A 20266-nucleotide genomic window follows, 5' to 3' on the forward strand; every position below is an offset into this window, starting at 1 on the left:
CGTATGAAGGGTGCCGATACTTAAAGGGTTTAAGTATAGTTGTTACAAGTGTAAGCGAGTGTGGCAAAGCCGGCAAACGAAACCTCCAGCCCTTCGTAAGCGCCAACATCAAAGCAATCAATCCTTTTTGGACACATCAGAGGGAAGCGCGAGCGCGCATTGCCAAAGAGGAAGGTGCTTTAAATTATTTTTTCTGCGGCTATTTTCGCGTGAAAACAACTCCGAAAACATTTATACGCAGATATTACACGTGAGGTAAACATACAATATGTTCAAAGTAACAAAAATCCTATTTTATCACTGCTAACGATGTTTTTAATGATTTTAAGTGGATATTTTTTTAATTTTTCAGCTTGGACATTGTGTATGTTTGGAAAAAAATACATATTTTTGGTTATTGCGTGTACGTGTTCGTTTGTGGCATCCACCCAGAAAAGGGACACACGCGGGAGGTCGCGCCCACGCGCGCCCACGCGTGTAGGTATATATGCAAGCAAAAAGGGAGCGGCGGTGGAGGCGGCCGCGCCGCACACAGTTGAATGGCACACACGCGATCATTTCAGCGTAAAACCGTTTGGTGTTGGCAAATCAGGCGTGCTTTATGGATGGTACAATTCGCGTTTGCACGTGCATCCCGCGTTTGTAGACGCTGCCGCCGCCGCCACCGCCGCCAGCTGCCTGTAATGCGCGCATTAGAAAAAAGAGTACTTTGTGTTGCCTACATATGCGTACAACACAAACTTCCAACCAAATTTTTATTTTATTTTAACTGTAGCCAATTCAATATACACCTACAATATTTTAGTGGTTATTTATACTTATAACTGATACGAAAATAATCAACTTCTGATTCGCTACCACGTGAATGATTCTTTTGAAGGTGTTCATGTAAATAATGCGTCCGCAATTCGTACACGTCTTGGAGGCGATTGAGAAATGTCCTGCGAGCAGCAGCGTATTGAATGTGATGAAAGGGGACATCGGTGCACGCATCGGGCACTTTGTCCAAACATCAGTTAATGCCGGCGGGCCGCGAGGCATCCGGATCGCGCGGCGGTTCTTTAAGACCAAGCGGACTGTGCGCGAATCGATTAAACAATCATTGTGTCGAGTGCATTACGGCAGAAGTGAGCACGAACACAAACACTAACAACGCCCAAGCACCCGAGCACCCGGACACCCGGAACAAGAGAAACCCGGGGGTTTGGTGCGCGCTAGGTGCGTCGTACGCGTTTGATTACCCTCTTAGAGGTCCCGCAGTGCAATAACGGCCGCAGACGCATTGCATTTGCCAAAGTTACATTTTTTACGCTGTTGGTAGACATTGTAACAATACTACTAGACCAACAAGTCAGAGGAGAATGAATAGGAAACACAAAATGACAAAAAACAAAAAATAACACAAAAAAACAGGGTTAATGGAATTTTTTTGCAAAGTCACTTGTTAAAATTAGTTTCAGCCGAAAAAAAAATAATCAAGGAAAATATTTGTTCTCGGAATAAAATTGTCCTTCGGTGTATCACTGTATGACAATGCACGTGTATTTATACTCTACCTATATTACATGTTACAAGCCATGATGTTGATTGATCAATGATGCTGATCGAGTGCATAATGCGGAATAATTTAATGACGCGACTTTTATATTCCACTGCTGTGCATTCGCAAATTCACAAATTGTGACGTCCAGCAGTTGCTTTATCACAACGAAAAAACAATTTTTATTAATAATATTATTAATATTTATTATGTATTTTTAGACTGAGGAAAAAATCGTTTAGGTTTTCATAACTAGCAGCACCCTTGGCGATTGTTAATAATCATCCAAGTGTGGAAAATTGTTTTTATTAATCCCATCTCCCTCGGGGTGGCGGCGAATGCACGCAAACAAGAATGAAACAATGGGTACGTATTATAGTCGATGGTGACTTCGAGGTATGTTAAGAATTTATATATTCGAATAACGTAGGGTCGTGTTATTGTGGATTTCGAACGCGTTCCGATTATCGTTCTTCCAGAACACCGGCGCGCCTTCCTGGTGAATAGAAAAGCCCGAGACTTTTACCAGCCACGGTGCACCTTTCGGGAAACCCGCCGACTTTTAGCCAAATATTTAAAGAAAACTATGCGACTACCAATGTTTCACATTGTTTCATCATCGAAAATGTTTTCCCCCCCCAGAACAGAACAAAAAGCAAGAGATGAATCTCTCTGGTTTTTATTTATTTTTAAAAGTGTCATGTTGTACATGTCACATAGGAGTTCTAATCAAAGTGTGTCATGTCGCGCGCACAATCCGAGAGAGAGTGATAAGCAATTCGAGTCGCATTAATTTATATGCGCGCACGTCAAACAGCCTCAGTTGTATAATGAACATGTCACGATTGTCACGGCCAGCGACGGTCCATTGTCACCGCAGATTTGACTTTATCTGATCAAATTATCACCATACAGATCATCCACACACATACACACACATAGGGTGTTTACATAACCTCTAATAATCATAAAAACAATATAAAGTTACATTTTTTATAGTATAGGCAACCAAATATACACAATTTTAATTTTCTGTGAATTATTTGTGGTTATGTGTGTTTAAATAGGGTTTGCGAGGGTTTGGAATTAGAATATGAGGTTGTCATGCTTTATCATCCAGACAGAATCCCCATTTACAAATTATCTGCGCCGGGGATCAGATGAACATCCTCTTATCAGTGTTTAACATCGCATTATGAAGAGCTAATGTCCTTCGGGACGCGCGTAACAAACGGGGACGACACAATAATGTGCTCTTAATAAGGGTCAACTCCCTTCGGACCGTGTCGCATTCAAAAGCAAGGCCGCGACAGCCCGCAATATGCGCACAATATGTTTCAACATCATTAATATTCATCGCAAAATAATACAAATGAAGTGACGCCATTTTGATTTACTTCAAACCGCAGAAAACACAAATAAGAATGTTTGTCAACCGTTTGTTGCATTGTTATTACATTGTAGTTGTAGAATCTGTTGTTGTGTGGTTAAAGCGAAAGCGCAGCGCGTTGTACGCGTTGGCACTCTTGTGGCGTACGTGCTCAATGATTCGAACGGACATATATTATTTTTGTGTTGCTGGGAGGGTGTAAATATGATGTCACAAAGCCATTTGTTAGCGCGGCTTCCTGGCTCGGTCTGTCTGCAGGAAAACCGCGACCCGATATGTCGCTCCATATTTATGATCACTGCCTGCCGCCGCCGCCGCAGCTACCACGCGCCGCCTCCACCTCCGCCTCATATTCACACCAGTCGAGGACCGTCCCTCTCTTTCTCATTCCATAACGTGTGCTATCATATCACGAGTGTTACACAATCATAGAAAAACTCATCTTTTCCTCAATCTTAACCTCAAAAACATTTTAACCTAATTTATTTGCTACCAAATTAAAAATAACCTAAAAATATTTATTTGTAGGTTGTATTTGTTTAATTTTAAAGGTTTAGAGGTTATGTTTGTGTGTCATGGTATAAATTGTACATATATTTTGCTCCTATCAAAACGTCGGCCAAAAAACGCGTTTCACCAGAGAAAAATACCAAATAATATACAATACTCCATTTCCATTCCGCCCTCTGAGTATTTTGGCGCGTGGTTTATGAGCGTTTTGTTTCTCCACGCGATGTAGTTCTGTTCGTCTGTTCGGCGCGCCGAAAACCGAAAGAAATTTATGATTAAAAATGCCTCCAACAAAAGAATCATCTTTTAATTTTAATGTACTAGCGCGCCAGCAACTCGTTGAATAAACATGCCGCCAGTGTGGTGAAAATTGCACACGAAATACAAAAAAATGAATTCAACACATCAAGAAATCCATAAAAATTTTGTTCGCATTTTTTTCTGTGTCGTGTCCATCTCCAGGTCGTAAAATGCTTTTGGAGTGATATTATCACATATAGTGCATACTTGTAGTGTGAGACCCATCCCTGTGTTCTTAATGCATTTCCGGTTTTCTCTCGCAGACATTGTTAACGTGGAAATACAATGTCCGCTTCGAGGAAATTTTTACTATTTTGACGTCGCAGTGCTTTTTTCGTGGTGTACGCGCCCGAGCATAATGGTGAGACGTAAGGGAATGTGGGCTGTAAGTACGGAAGATGCGAGATGCGAGGAAAACGCAAGTGACCGTGAAATCGTTTAGAATAGGAGTGATTTAAATGCGCGTCCATCGGATTTTCATGCGGTGCGCGCGGACGACGTAAACATACGCCGTGAGTGCTCTTTTCCGTCGCTTCCTTTATTCGGATATCAAATAGACAAGGCTACAATACTTAGTAGATGAATTTTAAAGATAGAAAATGATACAAAGTAAGTATTTTCATAGATTTTGTATTTTTTGACATTAAAAAACTCAAAACGTTTAAAAAATATCAAAAAACACAGTTTTTCAAGTGTAATTTTAAGTATAAAACGAAAAAATTAAAATTTACATGTTTAGGTGCTAGTTACCTTTGTAACAAAAGGCAGGGTGTTATGAAAAATCACCTAATCAACATTCCAATCGTCCGTTGTACTACTTTTACGTCCACTTCGGCTTTTGCAGCATTGCAGCCGGTAGAAGTAATGATATTCAATTCCAGTGCCTCACGTTGCATGCTCCACCTCGTCTTGTGCTCACAAAGTATCACGTTACAACGGTTACGACGTCTAATTTGCATATAATAACATAAAAGTATAAATAATTAAACAAATAATCAGCAACCTTGGTGTGTCGGCTCGGCGTGTGCGCCCGCTCATTCGTCGCCAGTCTTTCGGAAACCAATTTTCATACGTATTTTTTTTCCTTCCTCATTTCAATATTCATATCTACTATATTCGTATTTATAACATCATAACAACACACATTTTTAACACGCGCGAGCGCCATTGTTACCGTCTCGATGCGCATTCATCATCGCTTCTGTTTTGTTCATAAACAAACATCAAAAACAATAAAAACAAAATCAAAATGTGCAATCGCTTATGAAAAACACATTCATGACGAAATCAACTAATAATTGTTTATTTTTGTGCACTAATTGATCGGTTTTTAATTATTTCGGTGTTATTTCCGTTTTATTAACTATCGACAAAAGATGTGCGGCTCCAATCGATTGCGCATAATCCAAATTGGTGTTTAAATATTTATATATACATATTTTCGATAATGGCGCAAATGAATTAGAAAGAATTTAATGAACGCCAGAAAGTTATTCAATTACGCTTTTTCTGCATGATCATGAACAGATTCTTTCGAATGAAAAATGAATTGCTCGCAATGCACTGATAAGTTTCATCATTAAAAAGTTTAATTTATGCAACCAAATATACAATTTATATAAAATTGACTTTAGTGGAATATTTAAATATATTATAGAGAAATAATTGCACGTTGAAATACGTGAGCAATAAATATCACAATAAAGTTTTTCATACACGCGGTTCCCTTTATGGCATCGTATATTTCCTTTAAATATTCCGTATCTCGCTTTTATTTTCCATTTAAGTCGGTCCTCGACGTGCCCCGCGCCGGTATTTTATATTTTCCGAAATGCATCAGCAATAATCTCACCCGGCCTTCTCCTATGCCACGTGGAGTTATAACCCTCCAAAGCTTTTTCCCGGTGGCTACTCGTCCAGCGTTTCTCTCTCTTTTTCGTGTTGAAAATGCTGGCATTCGGCCAAGTTTTCGCGATTCGTGCCCCGGTAGCGGTCGCCGGAGTCACGTTTAATATCATCGCGCCGCCGGCGGTTCTAGGTAATATTTTGTGGCTGCTCGCCGATCTGCGGCCTCGTATAGAATAAAGTTATGTCGTAAATTTCCAAGATTCCACTTGTACGCCGTGAGTCCTCCGACGCGCAGATAGCAAAGCTCGCCTCGAAAAAAACCTGCAACTAATGCCGTACAAAAAAACTTCACCAGTTTAGAAGTAAAAAAAAAAAACATACATTTTTATTTTGTATGATTTTATTCACAATTAAACAAAACAATTGTAGATTTAGAGGTGTAGATTTAAGTTTTCGATGCAAAGAACTGAAAAAGATTAAAAATTTAATCAGATTTGGTGTATTATGACATTTTATCAATGCTGCCAACCTGTTTCATAAGTTCTGTCGCTTTGCTGTGTTCGCAAGTCTTCAATGATCGTTTAATCCAATCAGGTAACGCAGATTTGGTCGCAGGTCGATTATATCGTACATCCACTAACAAAACTGTCGCGTAATCGTTAATATGTCTCACTGCACGCCCAATACATTGATTTACTGCTTTCATGCAGAGATTTTCATAAAATTTCTTGCCTGCTCCATAACCCTACAAAATTTTGACATCGCGCAATTGTGAGGTTAGTAAATTGACAGTTAATAAAAATCAAAGTTAAAAATTTCACAATTACCTCGTTTCTATCTAAATAAGTCATTTTTTCTTTTAAATCTGGTGAATTTACGTTGGCATAAGGTAAACCAAACACAATAACGCATCTTCCAAGTTCATCCGAAAAGTTTAGACCTTCACTTAGTTTTCCACCTTAAAAATTACTATATTAAAAATTATTATATTTGAAATATAATTTATAATTAGCTTAAACTTACCCACGACACTAAATAACATTGCCTTTTTAAAACTAGACTTATAAATCGCTTTGTGATAATTCTCTAGTACCAAATCAACGGAACCCGTTTCTTGCGGCTCGCGAAACACAGGCCGGCCAAAGTCAACGTCTTTGAATTGACCCCACACCCAAGCCTCGTACTGATAAGACGGAAAAAACACCACAATCCCACCTTTGACAACACTGCACGCGCTAGTGAGTATCAGTCGGATTTGTGTCGCCATACTGAACCGATTCGCATAGTTAAACAAGAAATCATTGTCGGTTAAAACAAGCGGTAGAATATTCTCCGGCGGAACAATGTGATCGCAAGTGAAGTGCATTACTCGGGCCGGATCCGTGCCGGCATTAATAAACAATCGGTCGCGAAATTCGCTAATTGGTTTCATCGTGCCGCCGGCCACTATCACCGCGCGCGCGTCCTTGACGATCGACGAGAAGTGCGAGGATGGATTCAGCAACAGGTATTGTAATTTTTTCTCTGCGCAGGAATGCATTAATATGCGGCCATCTTTTTCCACGTTTTGTAGCGTCTCAAGGAATGATACGATAGTTAATAACGGGTTTGCTGGTTGCGGTGTTTTAACTTCGACATTTTTAACTGTTTGTGTAGTTGCAGTTGTGACCGTGTTTACTTTTTTTGTTATCGCGTTTTTACTTTTACTTGTTTTCGGTTTGTTTTGATTCAATTCTTCGTTGATACTCTCTTGAAATTTCTTGTATCCATCTTCGAGTGTTTCTATTTTAACTTTTGGTTTTATAATAGGTTGTTCGGAATATCTTAGAGTAAAACCATGCAACTAAAGAATAATTATGATTTTTTTTTGGTTGAAAAACATTAAAATTTACTTACTTTCTGCGATAATTTGCTGTTTTTAACGAATTCAACCAAGTTAAACATGTTAAAATGATCAATTTCAGCAAGTGAAACAAAATCATTCACTGTAAATATCTTTGTTCCGTCGTTTTCTATCACTTTTTGCGAATCTTTAAAATTAAAACCGTTAAAGATTTCATATTTAATGCAGGTTGACTATAGGCAACTTATTATACACATACTCACCAAATACATTCTTCAAAGCAGTCACGATTGTTAAAAGTTGATTTATACACAACAAATTGCCAGCTGAAAACCTCTTACCATACTTTGTTTTATACCCTTTTAATTGTTGATGCGCATGTTGTAATTGTGCAATTGTTACGGTAGCTCCATACATTTGTCCCAACGCGTCCAACAGATTGTGAGCTTCATCAATGATCACAATATTATCTTTCAATTTAATACCTAAAGATTCACGTTTAGATATATTTTAAACATTTAAATTCAATTATTACCATTAGCTTCTCTTGTTGCTCTGTGTAAAATAGTATTATATGGCACAAGAATCACTTCAGCATCATCCACAGCTTTCCTGCTTGCATAATAAGGACACGCTGCAAAATCTTTGCCAGTTGAGACTAAATCCTCAACATCTAATACATTTAATATGATTGCATCCCTCAAATCTTCAACTGCTTCTTGTTTGAAGAATTTACACTTGCAATTTGTCTCTGTTTTCTTTCTTTTGAGCGTTTTTCCTTGTAAATCAACCTTGGTGGCTTTGTTTTTTGAGTTTTTCTGCATATCTAAACATCTAAAATTGAATATTATCAAGTAAATCACAACAGATGTTAGTTTTATAATTATTGTACTTTTCATTTATTAGTGCGTTATTTTTATAATGATTTACAACTGGATTTATGCAGTAGTTTTGCCTTGATGCTAAAGAAACTACTCTTATATCTTTCCCATAAGGTGATTTTCTTATTTCACCAACAAGTTGTGACAGTTGTGAATGTGTCCTACTGCAAATATAAATCTAAAAGTATAAGAAATCTTTAAATTAGTTTATTTTTTCTAAAGTTAGAAGAAATTTGATTGGTACCTTTGTTGGACTGTACTTTTCTTCAATTTCATCTTCAATATCATCTTCATTTCTTACTTCAACAACGTCATCTAGTAACAGATCATCATCTTCAACATCAGGCACATTTTCATCTTGCGAATCATTCATTTTATTACTATTATTTGATTTATTTTCTTTCCCTTGGAATGCACTGAAACTTTTCAGCATTTTCCTCTTGTTTCTCTTTAAATCATTGATTTTCTTGTAATATTCTTCAATTTTGCTATCTTCTAGTTTCAATTTATGTAATTCTCTACTTATTTCTATTTCTTTTGATTGCGAAGTCAACCAATCTGTTGATTCACTTTGCAGCTCTTTAATTTGTTGTTGAAGTTCATTTATTTTGTCTTTTAAAGAGTTTTGTTTGAGTTCATTGTAATCTTTCAACCATTTAATTGCTCCACAGATAATACTTAATGATTTTCCCTGACAATTTGTTAATTAGCATTGAATTATAGTTTTATTTAGCAAAGATACTTACAGTTCCTGTGGGACTTTCAAATATGCCACACATTTGTTGTTCCAATGCTGTGTACAGTTGCTTCATGAAATCTTCTTGAATTTTGTATGGTGTAAACGGGAATGGGAATTCCTCAGGTGTATCAAGTTTTAATTCAGTCATTTTAAACCTTTTTCTTCATTCACTACTAGAGAAGAAGTTATTTCGCGGGTTTTGTTATGGTTTTAGGTTACTTAGAAAAATTTGAATGACCCTCCTCTAGTCTCTTGACGCGTATGAAAAGTTGCCTACGTTAAAACACTAAAATCAACTGAGCAGTATACACATTAGTTCTAAATTCTAATAAATGTTATAAATCGTTATAAATAAACAAAGTAAATGTTATTATCAGCATAAAACAACTTTTAGGATTGGTATGCATTTAATTCTGCAATATAAACAGTAATCAACAAGTTTTAATGTTTGAATATTAATCTGTCATTCAGTACATATTAACTTGTACACATTGGAACTTTTTTTTAGTAAGTTAACACAATTGTAAACTAATACACTTATTTTCTATTATTTCAGAACCTAGAAGCCATTTGAAGGTAGGCTGCATTTAAAGTTCTCACGAAGTCAAATAATTTTAAAGACTTTTACGGTAATTTAATGTTATAACCTAAAATGCCAGATTTGTGCTTTGCTAGTCCATCTGTGAGTACAGAATCTGTCGAAAAACACAAAATAACAATAGTTTCCATACCAATAAAGCCTGGGGAACCTTATATTACGTTAGTATCTAATAACACGAATGATGATTTATCAACAAACGGCTATGAACAATTTGAAATCCGCCTAACACCACAGACTGGTCATTTTATTAGAGATATAAGTAGCAATATTATTAATTTAGACTATACTCGTATAAGAGCATTATCACTAAGAAACTGCAAGTTAAAAGAACTGCCAAATGATTTGCACCTTTTAAATTTACTTGAGTTGGATTTAATGGATAATTCCTTAAATAGTGTCCCTGAATGTTTATATTTAGGTTTAAAAAACATTCAGGTCCTTAATTTAGCAGATAATCCTATAAAAAACTTTCCTATTGCACCAAAATGCGTTGAGTCATTGAAAATATTAAACTTAGAAAATTGCATGCTTAATAATTTGCCTATATGGATAGAAGAAATGAAAACGAAAAGTTTAGAGGAATTATATTTCAGTAAAAACAAAGTATCTTATTTAAAACGCTCTGATTTGCCGCAACTTATCGTTAAGCTAAAAAAAATAGTGTTTAACAACGTCGGGTTAAGACAACACATGCTAGATTTCTTCAAGAGTTTTCCTCTTCTGCAATATTTAGATATTAGTAATTGTGATTCAGATCAAAAGAATATAAATGCTTTCAATGACATAAATGAACTTTTCAACAATGCCTTATGGTATAGACACATAAAAATACTTAAATTAATCAATTTACATATCGCTGAATTATCAAGCAATGTCTGCAAGTTAATTCATTTAAAAGAATTACATTTAAAACACAATTTACTACTTAACATCCCCGCAAATATTTACAACTTACAAAACTTGATGATTTTGGGTATTTCACACAACTGCATATATTCACTGCCAGATTTAAGCAGTTTACAATCATTAGAAGAATTACACGCGTCTAAAAATCATTTAAGTACAATCAACCTGACAAACATGCCCAGATTGAAATACATAGATTTATACGATAATGAATTGGAAAATATTGAAATCACATCATTGGAAATTGAGTGTATCGATGTAGAGCAAAACTACATCGATGCAGATGCACTGTTAAATCATCAAGTTGATAATTATGAAGAGCGAAGGGAAAGTTTGCGATCCCGAAGAGCTGTGGCGTTTGAATGGCGTGCGATCGGCAGGAAATTGGGTGGTATCGAGCTGGACTCACCCATTGACGACGATGGTTTGCTATACCAAGATGGTGATGTGGGAAATCTTCACGACGACGATGTCGACGACAGTGATTGTTATAGCGATGCAAGATACAGCGATAACGGTGACGAGGGACGCCTTCACCGCGACACGTATAAAATCGAAGACGATGATTGTAGCGATTGGGGTGAAACCGGCCCACACGACTTGGTAACTTTATCAGACTCTGAGTTTTTCCCCGAGGATGCACCAATAGTACCATTATGTACTAAAAATAGTTTTATTGAATCTATACATCTGGAAGATTTGTTCATCGATGCTGATTGAAACATTTCGAAGAAAAATCAATTATATTTTCATTCGTTGATTGATAAAAGAATTAATTACCTGAATTTGTTTGTTTTCTCTGTATGGGTGAGTGTGTTATGATTGTACGCAGGGTACACACCTGTCGATTTGTCATCGAAATGAAACAAATCAGATTCGCTGTGTTTAATTAAACATGGATGATGTACAGACATAAAAACTCGCCGTCGAGTTGTACTCGCCCTGAGAGTATCGCGGTTTGTGTTGCGGTCGCGATAAATTCGCGTTCTGACGCATTTTCAATCACGCATGATGGAAAACGGAAAACCTCGGCGGTCGTCGGCGTTAATTTTGCTCGCGAGGGTGGTTTTGAATCAAAATAAACAAACAAAAAACGCGAAACATTTTTACACGTTGAGTCACTCTAGAGACCAGGCCCAAACAAACATTTCAAACCAGTTTTAATGATTTTCCATTCATCTATATCATAATAAAGTTAGATAATAGATTTATTGCATAAATTTGTTTTATTACAAATAATTTTATGTTTATGTAATTTAATATTACACTGCTGGTAAGGAAGATATCGTTTTCAGCTTTGTGCAGCCGAAATTAATTAAAATTCAGTCATCGGAGTGCAGCGCGTTTAAATGAAAAATAAAAAAAATGTGCAGGCGGTGCATCCCCATTAACTGCCTTTCAAAGAAACAACATTCTACGTGAATAATTAAATGTTCCACACTTTTCCGAAACAGAATTCATATTAATATATCATAATAATTTATTTATATGCTAATATAATGTTTTGTTTGCATATTGATTAAAAAGTTTTTAATTTTAAGCGCTTATACAATAGGTTATAGAAATAGTAAAATTATTGCGAGTTGCAATTTATTAAATATGCATTGGCGGTTGTTGAATGTTATTATTAACTCGAGGTGACCTCGGCAAACAGCATTAATGCTTTAACGCGCTAGTTTTCGAAATTGTGATTCGCACGGGATCAATTTTTCATTTTGTTTTCGAAACTCTAACAGTTTTATTGTGTTGCAAACTTTTCTAGTAATTAAAATGAAAAATAATTGAAATATTCAATTATTCATCAATATTTACATTTTCTGACGTTTTTTAAATGTAAATTTATGAAGTAAATCATGATATATTACTCTTTAAACTTAAAACTGTCATGTTACAGTCACAGTATAATACAATACTAATGATAAAATCGTTGATAAAACGCAATAGCATTAAATAAAGAGTTTTAAATATATCGCTCGGAGTGGCTGATGTGAGCTGGAACAAATTGTTGGACAATTGAAGTAATTTATCACACGGATTGTATCATTTATTCGCTTACAAACATCGATAAAATTCCATTTTGAATGGATATTTGATTTTATATCTCAATTATTTATGTTTAGCAGTATAAAGTTTATGTTACACATTTTATTAATATTCTGGACATAATTTTATGTCAAAATATCAAATTTATATTAAAATTCATAATTTCATTTCACTTCGATGAATTTTATTCGCCTGGTGGTAAACAAGTAAAGATAAACACAGATTATAAACCAAAACTATATTATTATCATTGTATAAATGTTAATCCTCTGATATAGGAGTAGGAGTAACTGAATATCAAATATCAAATTAATATTTAAAGAATAGCGTAATTTTTTTTTATTATTATCGAACGCTAGCAAATTTATGCTTTGGTATGAATAGTAGCGAAAGCTATTGAATAGCAGGCGGATGCGGATTATGCGAAGAAAGGAATTTTTGCGTCATCAATACCTTTTGTTAGATATCGATGCTTCGACAGTGCACAGTGCACTGTATATAGTTAGAATAATAAATTAAAGAATATCAGTTTGATATTCAACGAGCACTTATTGTTATGGATATATTTTGCTAGCGGCAATAACCGAAAAGCACTAGCAGACAAAACAAGAGCGAGAATTAATAAGCATTGACGGAGAACTCAAATATCACACTCACTGTTTGAAAGCGTTGCAAATAACTCGCATTTTGGCAATCAATACTTCATAGAAAATTTATCGCGGCGCGGGACTCAGCACCGCGTGTTATTATCACAAACAAAGTTTTAAATTTCCAGAGATAAAACAAACATTTTGATATTCGACCGACTCGTCAAAAAATCTATGCAAATACACACAACACACAATAATTGTTTGAATTGTTTTACGTTCTAGTTTCGTTATTTTGTTGATAAACAATATGAATTAAACAAAAATATATTAAATTTGTGTTTGTGGTTTGCTGGGGTCGTTGTTCTCTTTGCGTTGCGCACCACAGAGTAAGACAATCGTGCACAACCGCCTATCTGTAATTAAAAGAACGATAACGCAATAAATCGACGGCGAGTACCTGCTGCGCGCGGGCACAATGCGACCGGAAATCCGGCAAACAGGACGAAGGAAAAAGTTATCGCCCGCTGTAAAGTCTCGTGGACTCGTGGACAATAGACAGGTTTATCCGCGGAAGAATTATTACGTTCTCGAGGTTGATCTCAGCATGAAAAAGAAAATCGAAAACAGAAATAATCAAAACTTTCTTTCGTTGAACTAGAGCGAACAAGTTTTAAATGTCATTTGCATTTTTGCATTTCACCAACAAACTTTACTTTATTATTACAACTTCTTTACTCTACTTTATACAATAGAATTATAATTGGCTGAAATATAATGACCAACGTTACAAAACTAGTTTTACAGTTAATAAGTCTAAGTGCATCGAGAAATAAATTTTTGTTTGTTTTTTAAAACCGCACGAAGAAAACCTATAATATTGCATGAAGGGACAGAGAATGAGGTTCAATTGAAGCTGCAATCTGTGGATGTTTGTGCGCCACGAAGTGTAATTGTAGTGGTGGCGGCGTAGGCGGCGGTTGTTGTGCGGCATAGCGCCAAGACGACGCGGCGTCAGTGCTGGCGACGCGATGTCTGAACGAGGGTCGCCATCCGAGGAGCCGGGAACAGATCAATGCGTGAACTAGATCTATATATGAGACTTGTCTTTAAGATCTCGCCCGTATAGATATTATTTTTGTGAGAATAGCTTTTCTAACAATTCTGATTAAAGAATTGGAGAGAATTTTATTTCGGATTTTACATTCGGTTTACGCTTGATTTTATTTTCGACGTAAACCGATGATAAGGTTTCACACCACTCGACACACATCAGCGCAAAGTGCTAAATTTGGTCGTTTGTTTTATGCTATCAGGCGTAAACCCTTTAAAGGACGAATTGATCTGTTAAAAGGGACGCTAGCAATGTTTTTGTAATTTTGAAACATATTTTTCGTTGTAGTTGTTTTTTTGCACAATATTAGTATTAGTTTGAAATTCTGCGTTGTACGATATCATCTATATCATTTTTGTTTGCGCGATATCCGGAACCGCATAGTTTCATTCGGTGCACCGTAGGAGGCTGTAGGCACAGGTGACTCTTATTCAGGGCACCGTACGAGCGGTAAAAGTGACTCCCGTTCAGGGCACCATATAATGCTGCCGGTAAAAGTGACTCTTATTCAGGGCACCGTACGAGGGTAGCGGTAAAAGTGATTCTTATTCAGAGCACCGTACGAAGGTAGTAGTAAAAGTGACTTCCATTCGGTGCACCGTAGGAGGGCAGCGGTAGGAGTGACTCGTGTTCAGGACGCCGTACGAAGGTAGCCGTAAAAGTGACTCCCATTCAGAGCACCGTACCAGGCTGTCGGTAAAAGTGACTATTATTCAGGGCATCGTACGAGGGTAGAAAGTGACTCCCATTCGGTGCACCGTACGAAAGTGACGGTAAAAGTGACTCTCGTCCAGGGCACCGTATGAAGGTGAATGCATAGCTGACTCTCTTTTGGTGCACCGTACCTGAATGAATACACAGGTGACCCCTACCTTTACTAATTTTTCTCAGATATTACTCTTTTAACCCTTTTGTTTTCTCAATTATATAATCACTTCTAATAGGAAATTTCCGATTGCCTCTGTCGTCTTTAGTTTTTGGAGTAAATCGTAATTAAAATACTGAGAAATTTTTTGATCCACTTAAAAAATCAGCAATAAATAACTAGAAAAATAAAGTACAAATGTGAATAAACTAGGAAAAAACTCGCTGTAGTTGAATCGCGTGAGCATTGAGTGTTCGCAGATGGAATATTGCAGAATGGGAAATCTATTCGCGCATTGTGAAAGAAAACCGAAGCGAGCGCGATAAGTCTGGCGTTGATTGATTTTAAGCACTTGGATATAACGCATTCGAGGACCTTTCTGTTTACCGAGATTATCCGTTCGGATGGAAAACGCTCATTTTCGATTTGCTGAACGTGCCGAGCACGCGCGTTTCAAAGTCGATAAACGTTCGATTCACATTTGATTTTCACCGTCGATATTTTGCCCGCAATTATATTATTGCTTTTTTAAGTAATTTCATTGAAACTTTCGACTGAAGTTTAATTGAGTTTGGTTTACTTAAAAACTTTGTTTCGTCGAAATTAGAATTTGTTTATCGAAAAATTAAGTTTTACTATTTTTAAAAATTCTCTAAAAGAAGTATAATTAAATTTTGAAGTTTTCACTGGGCGTTATAACAACAACCGCATAAAAACATTTCACAAAGAGTGAAAACTTTGAATTTTAAGAATTAATTAATCCATAATTCGTACTCTCGTTAGCATGCAACGCTCGGCACAAATGAAAAACTCGCCCGTGCGCACGTTTCACTCCCCGCCATGATGATTTAATGAGTTTATTGCATTCGCAAGTAACGCGTACACTTTTCCGTACACTTTTCGGTTGTCCTTCGCATTCGGTAAATGTGCAAATCTATGACGAAAGAGCATTAGGGACCGCGAGCGCGCGCGCGCATCAAGGCGCAACTAGCGAATTAATTAAATTTCGCCACGGCTTCTTTGGTGTCAGTTGGATGGATGCGGGCGAGCAATAATGGCCCCACCATCGTACATCTCAGCATCGTTTGCATGTTTGCTTGCATTCATTATATTTACGAAACAGAAGTGCAAAAAATTATTTCAACGCGAAGCGCGGAGCGCAAAAAACGCTCACGAATTAAGCAAATATATTACACCTACAGCTGCGGAACGGCAGCGAACGCAATATTCGCCTAAACGCGAAAAGATTAAAAATTACCAAATGCAATTGCAATTTTCGCACAGCTTGCGGGCGAGTTTGTATATACAAATGCAGAAACAATAATAAAAATTACGTCCGGTTTGTAGCGCGGCCATCGTAAATTTGGATTAATTTTTCATTGCCGGGCGCAAAATTGCGATCAACAACACACGACTATTATTATTGACTATTATTTTGTTGTTGTTGATTTATTAGATTCCCATAGATTATTTTATGATACGTTTTGAAAAATTGCTGTATTCCAATTAATTTTTATTTACAACGCTGTGGGAAATGAGCAGAATGGGAAAACGCGCGCGGTGGAGAGTGGAAAAAAAGCTTTTTGGCGTCGAAATTATTTAGCGAAGAGTCGACATTTTTTGCTACATCAAATATTTATTCACGTGGGCGCAGTACACAAAAGGGGGTGTTATATATTAGCGCAATTAATAAAAAGTTGGACGCGTTGTTATTTGATGAGGTAGCGGCGAAGCCAACGCGACAAAATGTTTATAATGCTTATTTTATGACCTGAAACACGAAATAAAATAAAAAATTAATATTTTTAAGGCTTATAATTGATGTTACTTTTAAACCATCTCAAATATTTATATTTTTTGATACTTTTAAAGTGAATTCTAAAGAAACTTTATTTTTAATTGATACTTTACTTAAAATTAAACTGAAAAGATTTGCGTTTAAATAGGTTTTTGCACCCTCGATTTTTCTCCCGTTTTTAAGCACTTGCACTGACCCCATTAATTAGTCTCATGTTAACCCACGATTAATTAAATTGAAAAGAAGGCGAAATTCTTTAAAATACATTTTATTTTTATTGCTTTGCGCAGCATACTAAAATATCGAATTGAATCATTTCAAGAGTGTTTTTGCATCGTTAGAAAAATCGAGAGTAATTAAATTCTCTTTTGAAGCATCTGCAAACTCCAACTCAATATCAATCTGGTCTCGTTTTGCGTGTTCGCAATGTGCACGACAACTATTAGCATGACTTATTTAAGTGGACAACCGTTGTCGGTTGTCGGGCGCGCCTGGGGAGCGTTTCGTTCTGGTTCATTTTAATGCGCAATTAGCATTCGGAACAACCACCGCGCTCGCACACACACCCACACGCATACTACACGCACCCAAAGTTGCGCAACAAACATGCACTAATACTCTTTGTATATTATTAGTGCGCGAGCGCACCCGCCTCGACTCGTTTCCTCGTTAGCGATGGCCGCGGCCGGCTCGCGCTTCGCCACTAAATTATTTCTGGAATACAATTATAAATGCCGGATTGTGCGATGCTATTAGTGGAAGTAGGCGCGGATACAATACCCTCTATGTCCAGCTCTACCAAAATGGCGGTGTTGGGATTGCTGTAGATACAGGTTGTTAGTGAATTCGATTAAATTATCGTTTATGTCATTAACACGTGCATTGCACGGATGAGGGATTTGTACTTTCACATGGGATGTGTTATTACTAATTACGGGAAACTAGTTGCTAAATTTATTGTGTACGCTAATATATTATATGGAAATTTTGGGGTTAAATGCAGAAAAAAATCTGAGGTCGGTGTGTTGCCTACTTTTTTATTTTAACCTCAAAATAAGCGCTACCACAGTGAAAAATTGAGGTTATGTTGTAAAATTTGACGAAAAATCATAAAATAAAAATGTTTTTTTTGTTCTAGATTTACCTCCGCTGAAAATCAAAGATGATGAAGTTCATGAAAACACCTGAGTTTCCTAAGGTAAGTGAAAAATTAAATGATTAAATTACGTTTGAATGGATTCAATGATGAATACATCACATAGCACATTTAGAGTTGATACATGGTTTCAAAATGTAAAATAGGCACACTATACACACACATAATGTACAATAATATGCGCGATACGTATTTGGACGTTTTGAGCCGAGTGCAAATTCGATTTGAACTTGCTCCCTCGCGCGAGCAAAGTTGTCCGCCTCCAACATCCACCAAAACTACCGCTCGCAGCATACCAGCCGCCTCCGATGCAGCGGCGACGACAGAATTAAACGCAAACGCGCGTGTGATGCACCCGCAGAGCTTGTAGCGGCGCATTCGAGTGCGCTCGTTTTATACGCGCGCTAATAAATCTGTCGCCTGATGCCGAGAGACTGTTTTTGGATATACGGATGTATCGAAACAGTGAAACATATCGCGCGGGCAACAGTCGGAGGGCAAATGTGATGCAATGGCACGTTCTACCAAATGAAATTCTATAATGCGCAGTTGTGCCACTGTAATTTACTAATTAAATTTATAAATCGCGCGATTTGCATGTGTGCAATGTGTGCAACGCGCACATTATTTAAGAATGATGGTCATGACAATAGAATTTATCGTGCCACACTCGAATTAATTTAATCAGACGAGTGCGCGGCGGTAGGGAAATTAATTTCCTGTTGATCATTTCAAAGCGCTTGTTATTATTGTGGGTGAAAATTAGTATTGACAGGAGGAATTGGAATCAAAATATCTGTTTTTCTTTGGAATTTAGCGCATAAATAAATAATTTAATGAAGTATGCCTTTCATGCATTGATACAGTACATGACAGAAGAGATTTTAATAACAAGCGCAAACGGAAAATGTAAATACGAGCTGTGCGAGAATGTTTTTCGCATATTTTGCTGAATAACTCGCAACTAGACGCGTTAATTTAATATTTCGCTAGTCTAACTATGCTATTTACATAACTTCTTTATTAAATTACATAAATTCCGTGTCTACTAAACAAAGTACACATTTATATTTACTTATAAACAATTTAAAAAAATATTATTTTATGGTAAAAATAATTTCTCTCGTTTTACATCTGTTTAACGCTGTGCAAAACTTGTTATTGGTTTAACAGTAGTTTTAAACTGTTAGAAGTAAGTTGGAAAGCAAATAATAATTGTTTTCTCTAGCCAACGCTTATAATTATGGCGTCAATGTGGAAATTTTATCGCTTTCTATGCACGAGCGTGTACAAAGCACTTAACATCCACTGACGGTTGTTTGCATGCGCGTGTTTAGCTTCCCAGCTCGCGTTACTACAGACGTGCAGTTTTCAATTCGCCGGGATGCTACGGGAAAGAATGCAATGCGAGACTATGCGACTGTAAACAAAGTTGTTACGTTGTTAGCGCCGCTGCACACGCGCTACGTGCCCACATACAGAGAGGCGAGTGTTTGTTTGCAGTTTTCGGTAGTGCGCGCGCGAAAATGGCAAAGTAACGAAAAGCCGGCAGCACGGGGTGTCGGAGTTTGCACCGCGCATAACGTGCCGGGTTTGTGTGTGCGTTCATCCCAGACGCTGGAGTGGTGCGAATAAAATCCGCGACCTAGCACACACCCACACATACATAATTCCGCCACTTTTATTTTGCGCGCCCCGCCGTCAGTGCATAAATTCTCGGCCTCCGTTTACTTTTCGTTGTGGCATACGCGCGCGAATGCAATTGCTTTATTTTTTCCTTTCGGTGTGTGTAAGGGCACAGCCTTGGCTGGAAATAGAGAAATGTGAAAATGTAGAAAAGCGGAACACGGCGGTCGGCGTCTCTACCACAATGTCCTAATACCCGTACGACAAACAGGACATAAATTCTCGATTGACATCTTCGATTGTGTGTGGCGTGCGCGCATTACCGCCTGGGATGAACATTGAACCGCTTTTTCGTTTATATGGATTGAACGGGGGTGTAATATGTGTAAGAAAGTTTAGCTTACTTTTTATCGAAAGTAATTTTTATAGGTCACTCAATATTTAAATTTTTAAACTTTAAAATATAATTTTCCAGCGTAGAATTGACTTTTTGAGAAGTGGTCGAAAAAATATTATGTG

General features: G+C 37.0%; 2 protein-coding genes across 5 annotated transcripts; one reads left to right on the forward strand and one right to left on the reverse strand.

Annotated features, from left to right (window-relative positions):
- Positions 1-5966: 5966 nt before the first annotated feature.
- On the reverse strand, positions 5967-9281 carry LOC135791834 (ATP-dependent DNA helicase DDX11). 2 transcript variants are annotated; one of them, XM_065302383.1, is made up of 10 exons: positions 9059-9281; positions 8557-9003; positions 8324-8490; positions 7967-8265; positions 7695-7916; positions 7485-7618; positions 6612-7431; positions 6416-6546; positions 6118-6333; positions 5967-6054 (listed from the first exon to the last, which is right to left on the reverse strand). In XM_065302383.1, exons 1-10 carry the CDS (start codon positions 9197-9199, stop codon positions 6034-6036), a joined length of 2598 nt encoding a protein of 865 aa, XP_065158455.1. In that variant the 5' UTR covers positions 9200-9281; the 3' UTR covers positions 5967-6033. The 2 variants fall into 2 exon arrangements, with proteins under 2 accessions (XP_065158455.1, XP_065158456.1); XM_065302384.1 differs by lacking the exons at positions 5967-6054; positions 6118-6333 and having other exon boundaries at positions 6456-6557.
- LOC135791836 (leucine-rich repeat-containing protein 1-like) lies at positions 6965-11343 on the forward strand. 3 transcript variants are annotated; one of them, XM_065302385.1, is made up of 2 exons: positions 6965-7095; positions 9608-11343. In XM_065302385.1, exon 2 carries the CDS (start codon positions 9704-9706, stop codon positions 11276-11278), a length of 1575 nt encoding a protein of 524 aa, XP_065158457.1. In that variant the 5' UTR covers positions 6965-7095; positions 9608-9703; the 3' UTR covers positions 11279-11343. The 3 variants fall into 3 exon arrangements, with proteins under 3 accessions (XP_065158457.1, XP_065158458.1, XP_065158459.1); XM_065302386.1 differs by lacking the exon at positions 6965-7095 and adding an exon at positions 9334-9450; XM_065302387.1 differs by lacking the exon at positions 6965-7095 and adding an exon at positions 9495-9558.
- Positions 11344-20266: the final 8923 nt, after the last annotated feature.

The sequence above is a fragment of the Atheta coriaria genome, unplaced genomic scaffold (assembly GCF_025399875.1).
Source record: "Atheta coriaria isolate IRGN ID8LTWV9N9 unplaced genomic scaffold, Caltech_Dcor_3.1 hic_scaffold_5_pilon, whole genome shotgun sequence".
In the NCBI taxonomy this organism is placed as follows: Eukaryota; Metazoa; Arthropoda; class Insecta; order Coleoptera; family Staphylinidae; genus Dalotia; species Dalotia coriaria.